The sequence below is a fragment of the Mustela putorius genome, unplaced genomic scaffold (genome assembly GCF_011764305.1).
Source record: "Mustela putorius furo isolate JIRA1106 unplaced genomic scaffold, ASM1176430v1.1 tig00000580_pilon_pilon_pilon, whole genome shotgun sequence".
NCBI classification, from domain to species: domain Eukaryota; kingdom Metazoa; phylum Chordata; class Mammalia; order Carnivora; family Mustelidae; genus Mustela; species Mustela putorius.
In genome coordinates this window covers 3,007,865-3,024,133 of record NW_025421423.1, presented here as the reverse complement: position 1 = coordinate 3,024,133, position 16,269 = coordinate 3,007,865, and the positions used below count along the sequence as shown (strand labels likewise).

Here is a 16,269-nt window from a genome sequence, read left to right as displayed (position 1 = left end):
GAGGTGAAAAAAAACAATCATTCATCCTCAAGAAACTTACAAAGGAAAAAGACACAAAGAGACTAAAAAAACATTGTGTCAAGTGCTATCTTGGGTATATTACAAAGTGCCAAGTAGACAGAGGGGAGGGCTTAGTACTGTCTGGCAGAATCAGGGATGTTGAAACAAGTTTTATTATTACTATAATAGTTAACTAATTTATACATCCTCCTTATAAAAATTACTACAGGTCAGGTGAGCCCTCCCTTTGATCACTCTCTCAATCCTAGTCACCTTTTCCCTCCTCCACTGCCTTCCCTATGCCACCAAACAGAACAACTATTACAAGTTTTGGGGAGAAATAGCCCAGATTTGTTGTATCTATCTACATATGCAGAAGTGTACCCAGAAGAATGTGCTGTTTGGGGAGGTGGGTGATTTTTGTCTTTTGGACAATGGTTGTCTATATCTTTCACACTGTGGATTGGGCAGATACAAAGAGGTGAAACTGTTGGGTCACAGGGTATGTGCAATAAAACATTTCATTATTACTACCCCAAATTGTTATGTTATACATAAAATGTTCTTCTGGAGAAACTAAAAAAACTAAATCATATGAGCGTAACGGTGTGAAGGACAGAACAGCCTAGAGAACAAAAAGATTCAAGACAAGGAGAATGGTGGGACTAGCCCTGTAATAATCCAAGTGCTGAATACTCTGCTAGGGATTGAACTAGGGTCCAGATAATAGGAACAGATAGGAAGGAGGTCAAACCATGAGAATTTAAAGGTGTTTATTAGCTTTGGTAACCAGGAGGTCATTACCACCTGGGCTAAAACAGTTGTAGCAAGTTTGTAATGCATGTAGTGTGAGACCCGGAAGTTAGGTCTCCAGTAGACTTATTTTGCTTGAATGCTGAAGACTGGATAAACTTTAACTTTAAAATGTTTGATTTAACATGAATAGGGTCTACTTTTACAATGAAAAGAATTTGAGGGATCAAGTAAAAGACCTTAGAAGTCTAGGCTGTGCTTTGGATGCTGTTCTAACACTACCAACTTCAAACCACTTAGCTAGTACTTTTCCACTTTCACTTCTAGCCTAGTTAGGAGATCAGAAGTGCCAGGTAGGTAATCAAGATTGGTTTGACTCTTGTGACATGCACAATTACCTTCTTACCTCTCCAGATCTACTAGTCTCTATCCTCACAACTGCTGGCACACTTCTCAGATAGGCTTCTAGTGTAGGGTAACCTAACTGCTTAAAGGGGATCCAGTCTCCAGTCAAGGATCTGTACTCTCCTTGGAGCCGGGGTAATGCTATTCCGTTCTTATGAGATTGTAGGACAGCTCGTAGCATTTTTGAAACCAGATCTGCTTCCAGCATCTTCACCTATAAGAACACAATAGAAGGTTACTATAATAGGATTCATTAGTTTGTGGATTCAAATAGATTTTCAGAGTGTACATGTGTTAGATTATCCCACCAACTATTACTGACTATTTTCTGTGCTATTACAGTAGAGAAATAACCTCTATGGTGGAGAAAAGCACAGAATATTATGAGAACACAGGGAAGTCAGAAGGGCAAAAAGACTAGTCTGCAGAGGGAAGACAACCGGGAATTTTTCCCAGATAAGGAGAGGCCTGAATGGAATTCTGAAGGACATGGAGGAATTAGCCAGGCAAGGAGGAAAAGGATGTGTGGGGTCAGGATGGGGAGAGGTATCAGCCTCTAAAGGGAACAGGAAGTTCAAAAGGCACAGAGGTCAAAGAGAAGTGCATGGTTGATTCTGAGGAATTCCAGGCAGTTACGTGGCTGAACATGATTGAACAAAGACTCTAAAATTATAAGCTGAGGACTGAAAGATGGGGGTAGGAGAGGTAGAAAGAGGCAGACCCAGATGAGATTCCTATATTATGTTAACATGTGCATTTCAGCAAATATAATGTGGAGACTTGGGGATATTTTAAAAAGGGGTATAAAGTGTTAAGTTCTGCACTTTAGAAAAGGTAACTACTCAGTAGTGGAGAAGATAAATGCAAGGGAGAAAAATTAATGAGCTGTAAAGATACTTGGAAATGTGGAGGACTTGATAACAGGGCCCTGCAAATAAACAAAAAATCAATTTGAGAGGTAATTAGGAGGTAGAAGCAACAGAAATTGATTAACTGGTTTGGACAATGAGGGAAGTTCCCAAGTTTCTAGCTTAGAAACATGGTGGGTAGTAATGACCCACACTGGATGAGGTAGAACAGGTTTGTAAGAAAGGAAGAGAATGAATCGCTTTGGGACATATGGAGACTGGGGTCCTTGTAGGTCAGCCACACAGATATATTCGCTAGGAATTCAGGTTAGAGATCTGAAGTGGGTTTAGAGTTTTTGGCCTTCAAAATATATGTGGTATTTGGTATCCAGGGAGTAAAAATTAAGGTTAAGGATGGACCTCTACGGAAGGCTGTCATTAAAGCATGGGCAATGAAAGAAGAATCTATAAAAGGCTGAAAAAAAGTGACCAGAGAGATATAAGTAGAAAAGGCAGAGCTGGTGTCATATAAACAAAAAGAGGAAAGAATTAGAAAGTATCATACCTAGCAAAGAGGTCAAGCAAGAGAAAAAAAGAATTTTGGTACCTAGGAAATCTGTGGGGACCCTGGCTAAGGATTTTCATTGGTCATTAATTGGCATTTTTCAAGACTAACCACTCATACTCTCTTTGGACTAATAGTAAATGGAATGGTGATACAACAACAGAATGACATTCAGGAAGCCAAGAAAAGTGGACTTAGCAAGGCAAGCCATGGAAAACTTGTTAAAAAATTCTTCATTCAACAGTGCTACACAACAGAACTTTCTGTGCTGATGGAAATATTTTGTATCTGTGCTGTCCAATACATATGGTGACTGAGCACTTGAAGTGTGGCCAGCACGGCTGAGGAAATGAATTTTTAATTTAACTGGAATTAAATGTGTCTAGTGGGTACTATATTAGTACAGAATTCTTGACAGTCTTATTCTTTCTCTGGTTTAGATAACAAAAAGGAGGAATATCATACAATGCTAGCAATTCCTTCATTTGTCCATTTTGAAAAGGAGATAAGATAGCAGCTTATTTGTGAGTGCTCTTAATGACAAATATAATACTCCAGTGACAGCAAGGTTTATATGGCAAATAACCTAAATACTCATTATATACTTCCCTTTACGAAACATTAGCTCTCTTCAAACTGTCACCACCAGCACCAACATTTAGTTAATACTATGTGTATATACACAATGTGTAGTATGCTACTATTTGAAAGGGGAATGTGATAAAGACATATATTATAAACCTTATGGCAACAACTAAAAATTTTTTAAAGAAGCATAATTAATAAGCCAGTAATAAAGATAAAACAGAATAAAAAATTCAATTAAAAAACAATGAGATGTACACCTTAAACTATATAACACCATATGTTAAGTACATTGGAATTTTTTTAAAAAAGCAATTAAAAGTAAAAAAAAAAAATTGGGCAAAAAAGTGGGGGGGGGTGGAGCCAGAAACAACAACTGCCACAAAGAACAGGTAGCACGAATAGAAAACATCTGGCAAAATGGTAGATTTAAAGGTGGCCGCAGCAAAAATTACATCAAATGTAAACATTGAAAATGTAAACATTGAAAATATCTCAATAAAAATTTAGGATTGATGGAGTGGATATAAAAGACTTACCAATACACTATATATGAGAAGTTATTTTAAATAGATATACAACATAGGTTCAAAGTAAAAAGACAGAAAAAGATATGCCATATTAATTAATACCAGAACAAGGAATATCACTTGGGATAAGGACAGACATTACATAATTAAGGAGTTAATTCATCAGGAAGCTATTACAATCCTAAACATGAGTGCACCAAATATCAGTGCTTCGAAACACACGAAGCAGAAACCAATGGAGGTGTAAGAATATCTTCACAATTATTTGGAAAATTTAAAACTTCTTTCTCGGTAATGCAGAACCAGTAAACAAAAACCACTAAAGATATAGAAGAGCTGATTAACAACATCAGTCAAACAGACCTGATATTTATAAAAGACTCTACTCCAATAATAGCATAATATACATTCTTTTCAAAGACAGAATACACTCTGGGACTTAAGGCAATTCTTGACCAATTTAGAAAAACTGAAATTATACAGAGTATCCTGTGACCAGAAAAAAACTAAATTAGATATCAATAACAGAAAGATAGGTGGACAATCCCTTTGTATTTGCGATCTTAATGACATGCTTCTTTAAAAAAACCAAGGGTAAGAAAGGAAGCCTCCTTCAAAACAAAAACATCAGAAAATATTTTTAAACAAATGAAAATACAATGTCCAAAAATTTGCTGGATGGCATTAAAACAATATTTTAAGGGAATTCTGCAGCATTATATGCTTATGTTAAGAAAGAAGAAAGGTCCCAATTCAGTGATCTAATCTACTACCTTGAAAAAAGAGCAAATTATACTAAAAGTAAAAGGAAGAAAGTAATAAAAATGAGAGCAAAATCAGTATTGAACTGATGAAACACATCAGCAATGAAATAGAAAAGAAAGTTAAAGAAAAAATAATGAAACCAAAACTACTTTTTTAAAAACATCAATAAAATTGATAAACTTCCAGATAGACCAATAAAGAAAAAAAGAGAGAAGATGCGAATTATTATTAATGGGATTAAAGAACAGGCCATCAATACAGGTCTTACAGACATTAAAAAGCAAACGTCTCTAAACTTATAAACTTATGCCAATAAATTTTGTCAATTAGATAAAATGGAATAAATTCATTAAAAGACACAAATTCCAAAGCTTATTCAAGAAGATATAAATAATCTTAATATCCCTATATCTATTAAGGAAGTTGAATTTGTAGTTAAAAACCTTCACACAAGGAAAACTCAAACCCAGATGGTTTGTCAATTCTACCAAAAACTTCAAGAAAAAAATACTACCACTTTACACAAACTCTTCCAAAAAACATAAGGGAAAGGAATACTTCTAAACTCATTGTATAAGGCCAGCATTATGCTGATACTGAAACCAGAAAAAGGCATTATAAGAAAAGCACAAACCAACTTCCTTCATTAACATAATTGCAAAAATTCCTAACAAAATATTAACAAACCAAATCCAACAATATGTAATAAGGATAACACATCATGATCAACTATATGGTTTACTCTAGAAACAAAAGACTGGCCCAACATTCGTAAATCAACCAATGCAACTGACTATATCAACACACTAAAGGAGAAAAACCACATAGTAATAATAGGTGAAGAAAAGACATCTGACCAAGTTCAAAATCATTTATGATAAAAACTCTCAAAAAATAAGAAGGGGACCGCCTCAACCTGATAAAGAACATCTGTGAAAAATCCACAGCTAACATAATACGTAACAAGAAAAGAACGAAAGCATTCTCCCTAAGATTGGCAACAGGGCAAAAATGTTCACTCTCTTCATTCCTATTCACTATCACACTGGAGATCCTTGCCAGTGCAAAAAGACTGATTTCCAGATTTACTTAAAAGTATATTAATCAATGTAATGTAGGTATTGTCAAAAGGACAGTCATCAATGGAACAGAATACATAACCCAGATATAGACCGACACATATATAGTCAACTGATTTTCTTTTTTCTTTTCTTATTTTTTTTTAAGTTTCCAATCAGTATTTTTTTTTTTTACTGTGTTATGTTAGTCAACTGATTTTCAACAAAAATCAGTTGACTAACATTGATTTTGCCGAAAGAAATTCAATGGACAAAGTTCAATGAAGAGTTCTGGAACACTATTTATCCATATCCAAAAAGTGAACTTTAAACTATATTCAAAATTAAACTAAAATAAAAACCCAGACTACTTAGGTCCTACTTGAAAAAACTAAAACTGTAAAATGTTTAGAAAAAAAACAAAGGTGTAAATCTTTGGGATCTTGGGTTTAGCAAAGATTTTTTATTTTTAGAATACAGAAGAAAAAATTGACAAATTGGATTTCATCAAAATTTTAAATTTATGCTCTTTTAAATATAAATTTCTGTTGAGAAAATGAAAAGACAAGCCACAGACTGGAAGGATATAGTTTCATAAAACTCCTGGTAAAGGACAGGTAACCAGTGTATGTAAACAACCCTCAAAACTCAATAAGAAAATAAAGAGCCCATTTTAAAACATGCAAATTATTTGAACACATACTGTTTACTAAAGTAGAGATGTAGATGGCCAAAAAACACATTCTTCATTAGGGAAGTGAAAATTAAATCCACAATGAGGCATCACTACCCATCTATTAGAATAAGTTAAACTTTTTTTAAAAAACCAACAGTATGAAGTGTTGATAAGAATGCAGAGCAACTAGAATTCTCATACATGTCTAGTGGGCTTGCAGAACAATATTTTGAAAAGTCATGGCTTGACAGTTTCTTATGAAGAAGCATGCTTTTATCATATAATCCAAAAAACTTATATGTTGGTCATTACCCAAGAGAAATAATGACATATATTCATATAAAAACCTGTACCTAAATATTTATAGTAGCTTTATTCATAATTACCACCCAATTAAAAACAATCCATCAGCAGGTGAATGAATCAACTAGCGTTGCATATCCATGCAATTAAGTAGTATTCCACAATTAAAAGGAACAAATTATTGATACATAGAACTGTATGGATGATTCTCACACTATGCTAAGTGGGAGAAGCCAGACACAAAAGACTATATGCTGTATGATTCTATTTATGTAACATTCTGAAAAAGGCAAAACTATAGGCATAGAAATTAAATCAGAGGCTGCCAAGGGATGGGAGTATAGGGAGGGGACAGATTGTAAAGAAGGCACAGGGCAATTTTGGGAATGACAGAAATATTCTCTCTTGATCATAGAACTATAGGGGCACCTGGGTGTCTCAGTTGGTTAAGTGTCTGCCTTCAGCTCAGGTCATGATCCCGGCGTCCTGTGCATCAAGCTCCCTGCTCAGTGGGAAGCCTGCTTCTCCCTCTCCCACCCCTCTGCTTGTGTTCCTTCTCTCTCTGTGTCTCTGTCAAATAAAGAAATAAATAAAATCTTTAAAAAAATTCATAGAACTATAAACAAAAGAGGGGGACTTTTATTATATGTAAAGTATATATCAATAAGTCTGAGAAAAAGAAGTTCTTTCAAGTTGTGCCACTTTGCAGGCAGCTCTCACCCTCTCATACACATGCTGTCCTGGCTCCTGGAAGCCACTGATCTGCTTTCTGTCAGGATAGATCACTTTTTCCTGGTGTTCTTGAGTTTCATCCATGTTTCCACACTTAACAGCAAAAACTTCTCATACTATGATAAGCAGTATTTCACTGTGTAGACATGCCAAAATTCATTTATCCATCTGAATGTTGATAGACATTTGGGTTGCTTCCAATTTGGGGGTATTATAAATAAAGCTGCTTTGAATTATATAAATCTTTGGGTAGACATGTTTTTCTTTCTCTTGTGAGAATCCAAGTTCTGAGATTTGGATTTTCTAAAAATTTAATATACGTAATAATTCTAGAAGGAAATTGTTCTCATTCTATAGATGAGAACGCCAAAGCTGAGGGAAGGTAAATCACCAAGACATGATAAGATGTATGGAAGTCACTCATAGGGATGGTTCAGATTCCAAGTCAGTGATACTGACAGGCACTCTAAAGGGTAAAAAGAAAATTCATGGCAGCAAAAGATGACAGCTGTAGTGTCTCAGAACCTCCATTCCCTTGATGTCCAACTACACTTTCCTGAGTGTGTTGGGTAGCAGCTCAGAAAGGATGGCTTTGACACCTATATTTCAAGGTTGCCAGGAGTTAAATCTAACATGTAAATTCTGGCTCTTAAGTAGTAAACTTCCAATATAAGAGACAGACTTTGATTTGTAATGGTTCCTGGCTCAACAGTTAAAGATCACTCAACTGGGGCACCTGGGTGGCTCAGTGGGTTAAGCCGCTGCCTTGGGCTCAGGTCATGATCTCAGGGTCCTGGGATCGAGTCCCACATCGGGCTCTCTGCTCAGCAGGGGGCCTGCTTCCCTTCCTCTCTCTGTGATCTCTTCCCTTCCTCTCTCCTACTGTGATCTCTCTCTGTCAAATAAATAAGTGAAGTCTTAGGGAAAAAAATTTTAAAGATCACTGAACCTTCACTGCAGTTATTTCTTCAACTAGGAAAAACCATAATGGAGGCTGGCCAAGTTCTAATTTGTAAGAGGAAAAGCCAAAGGATAGCCTACTAACCTCCCAGAGCCAAGCCTCCCCAACTTTTTTACCCCCACCTTTCCCGTCTTTCCTTTAAAACTCTGTCTCTCCCACCTGTTCATCTAGAGGTCTTCTGAGTAAAGCTGGACTTTGCATCTCTGTATATCTGCAGATGGGCCCAGACTATGAATTATGCACACGTGACATGTAGATATGATGCCAGGAGGTCAGCACACAGGTAGGAATACACCCACTTGCGTGCAAGCAGGGCACCTGGATCCATTTGGACCAGACTGTTTAGTACTGGCTCCTCCCTAGTCAGAAGCACTATAAACTCCTGCTGAGACTATCAGTAGGAAGGACCTATCCTTCACCTTGAGGAGGAGTTTCTACTGCCTCCTCCTCTTCTTTCTGGAAAGAGCATCTGTTCCATTACCACCTCCTCACCATGGTCTACTTTTCTCCAGCTACATTAGTGGGTGGGCAGCAATCACTAATTTGTGGGGTTAAAAAAAATTCTCATAGCGTTCTACTCACTAATGGACATCCTGTGACTAAAACATAATAGAGCTCCAGTATGCTGCTGGCTAGAAAGGACAAGTCTAATCCCATCTTAGAAGCTAATCAGAGACTGGTTCTCTAGGCTGCCCTATGTGAAAGCTTTCTACTCCTTCCACCCTTGGGAGAGCCACTTCAGACGGCTTTCTCTCAAATGTCCCCTTTACCTTCCCAAGGTCTGCTCTGAAAGAACTGCTGGTAAGGATCTCCCAAACATTAACCATTTGGGGGTGTTGCTAACTAGTAGTTGATATATTGATTTTGATTTGATTGTGGGGAGAGACGAGGGATTGTGGAAGGCTGTGCCCATGCCTCCTCTTGCTGGTGTCTCCAAGTTCAATATCACTATGCAAAGAGCACTTATTTTCCTGGAACAAATCCTTTCTCCTGGGGCTCTCACCTCCTTCTCTGTAAAATGAAGCAACTGAGTATTAGTGACTCTCAACTCCTTACCACCATCACCACGTGATGCATGAAGACAGACAGGCTGACATTCACAATTCCCCCACTCCTGACTGTCTTGTGGTGATCGCTCTAGTCCATGCCAACAGCATCTTTTGCCTGGATTGGGGCAACTGCCTCCTTGCTGGTCTCAGCTTCCACTTCGCTTCCTAGAATCTATTTTCCACCAGGGGCCACACAACTCACTGCCGCAGTTTGAATATTGGCTCAAAGGTTACCTTCTCAGCAAGGCCGTTCCTGGCCACCCTATCCAAAATCCAAACTGTTATGCTGGCTGTCCAGTATTCCCTACACCCCTTCCCTACCTTATTTCCCTCCTTTGCACTTATTACCACCCAGTAGTCCTATTTAATTGTACCATCTGTTTCCCCAACTTGATTATGAGCTCTGTGAAAGCTGGAATTTGTGGGGGGTGGCTCAGTGGGTTAAAGCCTTTGCCTTCGGCTCCGGTCATGATCTCAGGGTCCTGGGATCGAGCCCTGCAACAGGGTCTCTGCTCAGCAAGGTGCTTGCCTCTTGCCGCACCCCCCCCCCCACCGCCTGCCTCTCTGCTTACTTGTGATCTCTGTCTGTGAAATAAATAAATAAAATCTTTAAAAAAAAATCTAAAAAGCTGGAATTTGTGAGCCTTTGTTCACTACTGAATCCCTAGAGCCCAGCCCACAACAAGAGCTCAATAAACATTGGATGAATGAGTGAGAAATCGTCCGTCTATCTAATACTCCTTTCTACTTACTAAAACATAGCATAATGCATGTGAGCTATTAAAGGAATCATCTTAAATTTCTTTATTAAAAAACAACTTGCAAATTTTAACGATTGTCATTAACTGACTAAGACACCCAATTATGTCACCAGGCTGTGGTTGAGAATCATCAGGTAGATTATTTCACGGCCCTTTCACTCTGAGCCAGTGTTCTCAATGACCCAGTGTTCCTGTAAGAAGTTCACACATAGGGGCGCCTAGATGGCTCAGTGGGTTAAAGCCTCTGCCTTTGGCTCAGGTCATGGTCCCAGAGTCCTGGGATTGAGCCCCAGATCAGGCTCTCGCTCTCTGCTCAGCAGGGAGCCAACTTCCTCCTCTATCTCTGCCTGCCTCTCTGCCTGCTTGTGATCTCTGTCTGTCAAATAAATAAATAAAGTCTTTAAAAAAAAAAAAAAAAAGAAGAAGTTGTTCACACATACCAATGAGCCAGAGGCACAGCCTGAATACCAGTAAGTGTCTCACACTTGCATGTATTCCCTGGTTTTCAAACATTGTGCCTATACTGTTGGGATTCACAAAGAAACTGATACTGAATTCACAACAACTTTTAGAAGCTATATCTTTTTGGAGGGAAAAGTGATCCCTTGGGACTATGAGACTGAAGATCTCAAAGCTGGTGAGAAGCAGTTAAGCACAGTGAAGCCTGGGAGGGAAAATGTGACTACACATCTTGTTCAGATGTAGGTGGTATTCTCATGCTTATCAGTTTCTTCCAGTTGGATCCGTGATTCCTACATTAGTAGTATTACTTTGGGCAGTGACTAAAAAGAAAGTTACAACTAAAATAATCTTTTTAAAACAATCATTATTTTCTAATCTATATTGCTTTAAAAGCCTTAAATTTGAATTCCTTGATTGTCATGGCATTTTTTTGAAATTTTCTGAAGATGGCAATTACACTCAATAACTTTTATAAAAAGCATACAATACTCTCCTTTAGCTATAAAAAATTAAGTTTATTATCTTGGATGTCATCCATTAGAAGCACAAGAGGAAGTTTATGGGAATTTCAACTCTGGGCCTCAATGGCAAACCTTTAGTCATGCTCCCCCCCAAAAATTAAGTTTCAAAGTTTCTCCAAAGTAGCTTCCCAAATTTTTTAAGTTGCTGCTTTGACTTGTCAACTCTCTTTCCCCTTTATTTCTACTCTCTGAAAGTGCTGTGACAAATATTAATTCTGAGTTTAAGGAAACTCAAGTTACTTTTGAGAATGTTATGCAAGTCCTGGTGACCATAAATTAGGCTAGGCTGGGAGAAATAAGGCTGGCTATCTCTGTTTTAGAACACAGCTTCTCAGGTTAAAATTCTTAAGGGTTTCCTTAATTTCCTTAAGAATTAAAGGTTTCCTTGAGAATTAAGGATATTCCTTAAAAATATTCTTATTCTGAAGACAATATAGGGTCTTCTTGAGCTGACTAAGAATCATAAACAGCAGAGTAAAGTAGAGGTGGGTCTGGGGAATTATTTAATCAGAGTACTTTTGATCTCAAAAACTAACCAAGGTCAGTTAGCAAAGACATTAGGAAGGAAGAAAATGGCCACAATAGATCACAACCAATTGCATTTGACTTTCACTTCCTTCATCTTGCTCTTTCTCCTCCTCCTTTCCTTGCCTCTCTTCTGAATGACAAGCATCAACAGTAGAGTTCTATGAGCTTGGAATTCAGTACTTACTTGCATTTCCTGGAAGTGTGTTGTGGATGGGAAACTACCTATGAATATATGTATTAAATGGCTAAGAGCACAATGATAAAAGCATTGGTATATCGGGGAAATGCTTAGTACAGCATTAAATTTGAAATACCAGAATTTTCCCAGATTTTATTTGCCTCATTAACATACTTATGAACTGGGAAGCTTGGTAAGAAAGCGACTGGATCCCCTCCAAAATTTCTCACTTAATTAGTAGACAAAAAGTCACTTACTGCTTTGGCAAAGGCTCAGGGAGCAGAGATTCCATGCTAGACCACAAGCCCACAATGTTCCCACACCCTGCCCAGCTTAGGGAAGCAGCATAGAATGGTGGGCCCAACCCCAGAGTAGAGAGCTGAGAGAAGCATGGAAAGCTGGTGGGCACCTTCAGACCATCTCCTCCAAACCCTTCAGTTTAATAATGAGGAAACTGAGGCCCAGAGCAATTATTCTAGGTCTCATATATTCTCACATATTTTTGTGGCCAGAATCACAACAAGAACCCAGGTCTTCTGGTTTCCAAACTTAGGGCTTCCTTTTAGATAGCTGCTCCAAGTGTCTAGAATTGGCTTCTCTTAAGTAATTTGGAACTTAGGGGACACTGACTTCATGATCAGCCCTTAAAGTGGCATGAAATAGGGATCAGCCATATTCTGATTTAAGGGTATGGGCACCCAATCCCAAAAGAATCTCTAATTGTTGCAAATATTCACTGTGGCAATTGACATTTCCTTTTATCCTTTCACTCTGTCCTTTTTCTTTTTATTACAAAATAAATCGTAGAGAACTCCAAAGTGCTAATAATGTACAAAAAGTGGAGCAAGGAGTAGGGGAAAGTAATAACCTTTAAGAAAGCAATATTTAAATAATTTAAATAGCCTAAAATAACTCTCATACTCAAAACTGTGTCTGGAAATTCACAGCTTTTCTCCTTAATATACCTGATAATCATCCTCAGAAAGTCTTATTCTAAAGAATGTGGTTTCAGTGTCCTCTAGATACAGCCTTTACCACTGACTGAGCCTCCCTGACTCAGTCATTTACATGTTATGTGCTTCCCAGAGCCCGAGATTCCTCACTACCCATTAGCCTAGCTGGTCCAGTTCTCACCTGTGCATGTTCTTCTCTAAGTTTCTCTTTTCTCACCTATTTCCAACAGTCCTGTTTGGCTCATCTTCCTCAGTGTCATAAAGCTGCATTTCAGAGTGGCACTAAACCCCAGAAAAAAATCTGAAAAATTATTAGGGTAAATTGAAATTACCGAGTAACCTCTCTTACCTTCTTACACAATTTTTAGTACCTTCTTAGGGCAAATACTTGTGGTAACTGATTGCCCATTTACTTGAAGACACTATTTTAGCAACATGCCAGGCCCTCAAAGTTCAGAATGTCTGTGCCAAAAAGATTTTAGATATCATCTAGTTTATCCCAACCCCCTCATTTTACAAATCAATAAACTGAGCCCACGAGAGGGAAGGTTTTGGTCTAAGACCCTTCCAGGATGATTTCTCATCTTGCAACAGTTTAACATGTTCTTTTTTCTTTCCTATTACAGTATAGTCTACTTGTGACCACCTGAATTACTCCTTTACTAAATCTTTTTAAAAAGAAAGAGTAATTAACACCTTCAAGTGATGACATATTTCCATAGGGCATATTTAGGGAGCATTTCTATTTATTATTATTATTATTATTATTATTATTTCAAGCTCTAAGCTGTGAATGCATTACTAACTACATATTACAAATAGTAAGTAAGGGGTTTCCATAAATCTACATATTAGAGGAAAAAAAAACCTCTTGCAATAATAAAGTGTCTTAGTTAAGATTTGTGATCTTAATCCCAGTTCTGCTACTAATTAGCTGTGACCCTTTGAGTGAGTCACTTCAGGTCACTTTTTTTCATATGGAAGATAGGAAGATGGACAAGAGCTGTGACTCTCAACTTTCCTTGGAGTCCTTCAAGTTCTGAAGTGGGAGCCAAAGATCTAATGTAAACCATAGGTTGTCTTCCTCCTGACAAAGCTGTACAGCTATAATATTGAGTTTGCTTTGGAGTCATTGGGCATTTTGTGCTGACCAGCAGCTCTAACTGGCATATATACACACTGCAGCTAAAAATCACAAAATTGATTACTTTCAGACAGTTTGAATGACAAAATTTTTTAAAATACATTTGGCCTACTGGGGAAATAATAAAAAGAATGAAACATTCCAAAGCACAAAGGCAGGAATAGAGGGCAAAGAAAATAAGTTTTGCATAGAGAAAGAAAAACCAATTCACATAAATATGAAATTACATTTCACTCAAGTACCAAGGAACTTGGGTCCTTACTGTATTCATCCGCTGATTCTGAAAGTGCCCAGATGCAGAGCCCTCTGTCGAATCTCAGTTCTTGAAAACAGCACTTGACCAAACACAGAGTGGGCACTTAGAGTTGATTTACAAAGTATTTTCCTTTAAATTCATATTAAGTCTCCAACTAGATTACATTGCACAGAGAATTTAAAGAGCAGTCCTTCAAGAAGTTTACATCTCTTGGTACAAAACACAGTAAGTTCATTCAGCCACGTTCAACCAATACACTTAAAAGGGCATTAGCAGGGATTATGTTCCATCTCCAGTCTACAGTCTCCAGGGACTGAAATCCGAAGGCACTGCCAACTGCTGCCTCACAGTCTCACTGTGTTTACCAGCAAAGAGGAAATCTGTGTGCCACCAAAGGGCCTAGGGCTGGGGCACAGGAGATGTGGATTCTAACGCAGCTGGCCCCGGGACCAATTACACTGCATCCAGCACGGTACTTTGCATGTAACTGATGCTCTGAAATGTCCATTAAGTGGAGATGGAAAATTCCCCACCATGGGCCAATTAATCTTGTATTAGAGCACTCCAAGAAATGAAATCCAATTACGGAAAATACAGGAAATTTGGTGGAAAGAAAAGAGTTAACATTTCTTGACCATTACTATAAACCAAAGGATTTACAGCAGTTACCTCCCAAAAGCTGTGTGGACTTATGTTAAACATTTCCATTTGATACACAGAAAACCAGGCTCAAAGAAAGTAATTTATTCACCATCCACAATCAGGAAGAGGAGCAGCCCAGATTGCCAACCCAGGTCCGCAAAGCCCACACTATTTGCAGTATGCCACACCTACACATCCAGGCAGCCGAAGATAAGTTAGAAATTTGGGTCTGAGTTTCATTTCTGTCATTAAGTTGCGGCATATCACTAGGCAGAACACTTTGCTGCAATTTTTCCACCTGCACGATTGGGGCGGGGGGGGGGGTGGTGGGGGCAGTGGGGGTTGACCCAGATCAGTAGTTTGTTTTGTTTTGCAGGGCATTAATGAAAATCCTTTGGGGCCAGGACTTTTTCTAACACAGGTATTAACCTGTCTTGCTCTCTAAAACTATTTGGGACTGGTACCCTTTGGTGATAGCCGGAAATATATTATACCCCCCAAGCGGAACGTAGAAGAAAAGTTGGGCGGGCTCTAAGCCCCCTCCCAGTAACTTGAGGCTGAGCACCTGACCCTGTTGGATCTTGATCAAAGTTAAGAGACAACTCATTCATGGATTCGTGTTTCCTTCCTCGCTGTGTCCCGGCCTGGGTCTCACGGTTCCAGAGCCTTGTATAGTATTTGCGCCCCGCATTACCTGAGCGGCCTGCATGGGCCGGTCCGCAGAGAGGCCCCTGCCTTCGAGGGACTGAAAGCTCAGGGTGTAAAATACGGAGCTCAGGCAGCCCGGGGTTCCAATGTGCCCTGCTCCAGGCGGGCGGCTGTAGAACCACTTCCTGGTCAGCGCCTCCCGCCCCTCGTCCACACCCCCACTGCTACATTTCCCCGTTGCACTGAGCGCTCTGTCAGGCTCCCGGGCGGGGGGACGCCCAGCCTGTCACCCAGCGGCCGGGGAACGGGTCCCATCAGAGATTTAAAAAACACAACGCTCTGGAACTCCCAACTCCCCCCCGCGGCATCCCCTGCGGCTGCTGCGAAGAGGCCCCAGGCCCGTTCTTGTCCCGCCCGGGCCACTGTCCCGCTAGTGACCCAGGTGCGCCGCGCCCGCCCGAAACCTCGTCCGAAGTCGCCCAGCACCTGTCGCACCCGCAGCGGCAAGACCTGCGCTCACCTCGTCCCGGGGGCCCACGGCCCGTCTCCGCTCCTCTGGGCCCAGCTCCCGCTGCCGTCTCAGCCAGTGCCACAACCGCGGCCGCCGCCCACTTTCGGTTTCCCCGCACGGCCGGAGCCGCCACCGCGGCTCGGGAATCACCTCAAGCCCCCGCCCCGCCCCACTCTGCCCCGCCCCGCTCCGCCCCGCCCCGAGGGCCCCCCGGCCTCGGCTCTGCGCACGCGCGGGCTCCCCGGCCGCGTCGGCCCACGCCGGCGTCCGCGCGTGGGAAGGGAAACCGACGCCTCCTAGCGGTTTCTGCGCGTGCCCACGCACGGGCCGTCGGCGGAAGACGACTGCGGAGCGGGCTTAGGCGCGCCTCCTCGTGGACAATGCAAGTACGGGCGGGCTGCGAGGGCCGGGGACCCAACGGGACCCAGCAGGACC

General features: G+C 40.2%; 1 protein-coding gene across 4 annotated transcripts in view; it reads right to left on the bottom strand.

Annotated features, from left to right (window-relative positions):
• TDRD7 (tudor domain containing 7) overlaps positions 1-16,062 on the bottom strand; it is a 74,492-nt gene extending 58,430 nt beyond the window's left edge. Inside the window, exons 1-2 of one of the 4 annotated variants that reach the window (XM_004747658.3) lie at positions 15,844-16,062; positions 1,160-1,372 (exon numbers count right to left, since the gene is read on the bottom strand). In XM_004747658.3, coding sequence (XP_004747715.1) covers positions 1,160-1,366 — 207 coding nt within the window. In that variant the 5' untranslated portion in view covers positions 1,367-1,372; positions 15,844-16,062. Of the gene's footprint in view, positions 1-1,151; positions 1,373-15,843 lie in introns of those variants that run through there. The other 3 variants (XM_013053800.2, XM_013053801.2, XM_045081606.1) reach the window with 3 other exon arrangements.
• Positions 16,063-16,269: the final 207 nt, after the last annotated feature.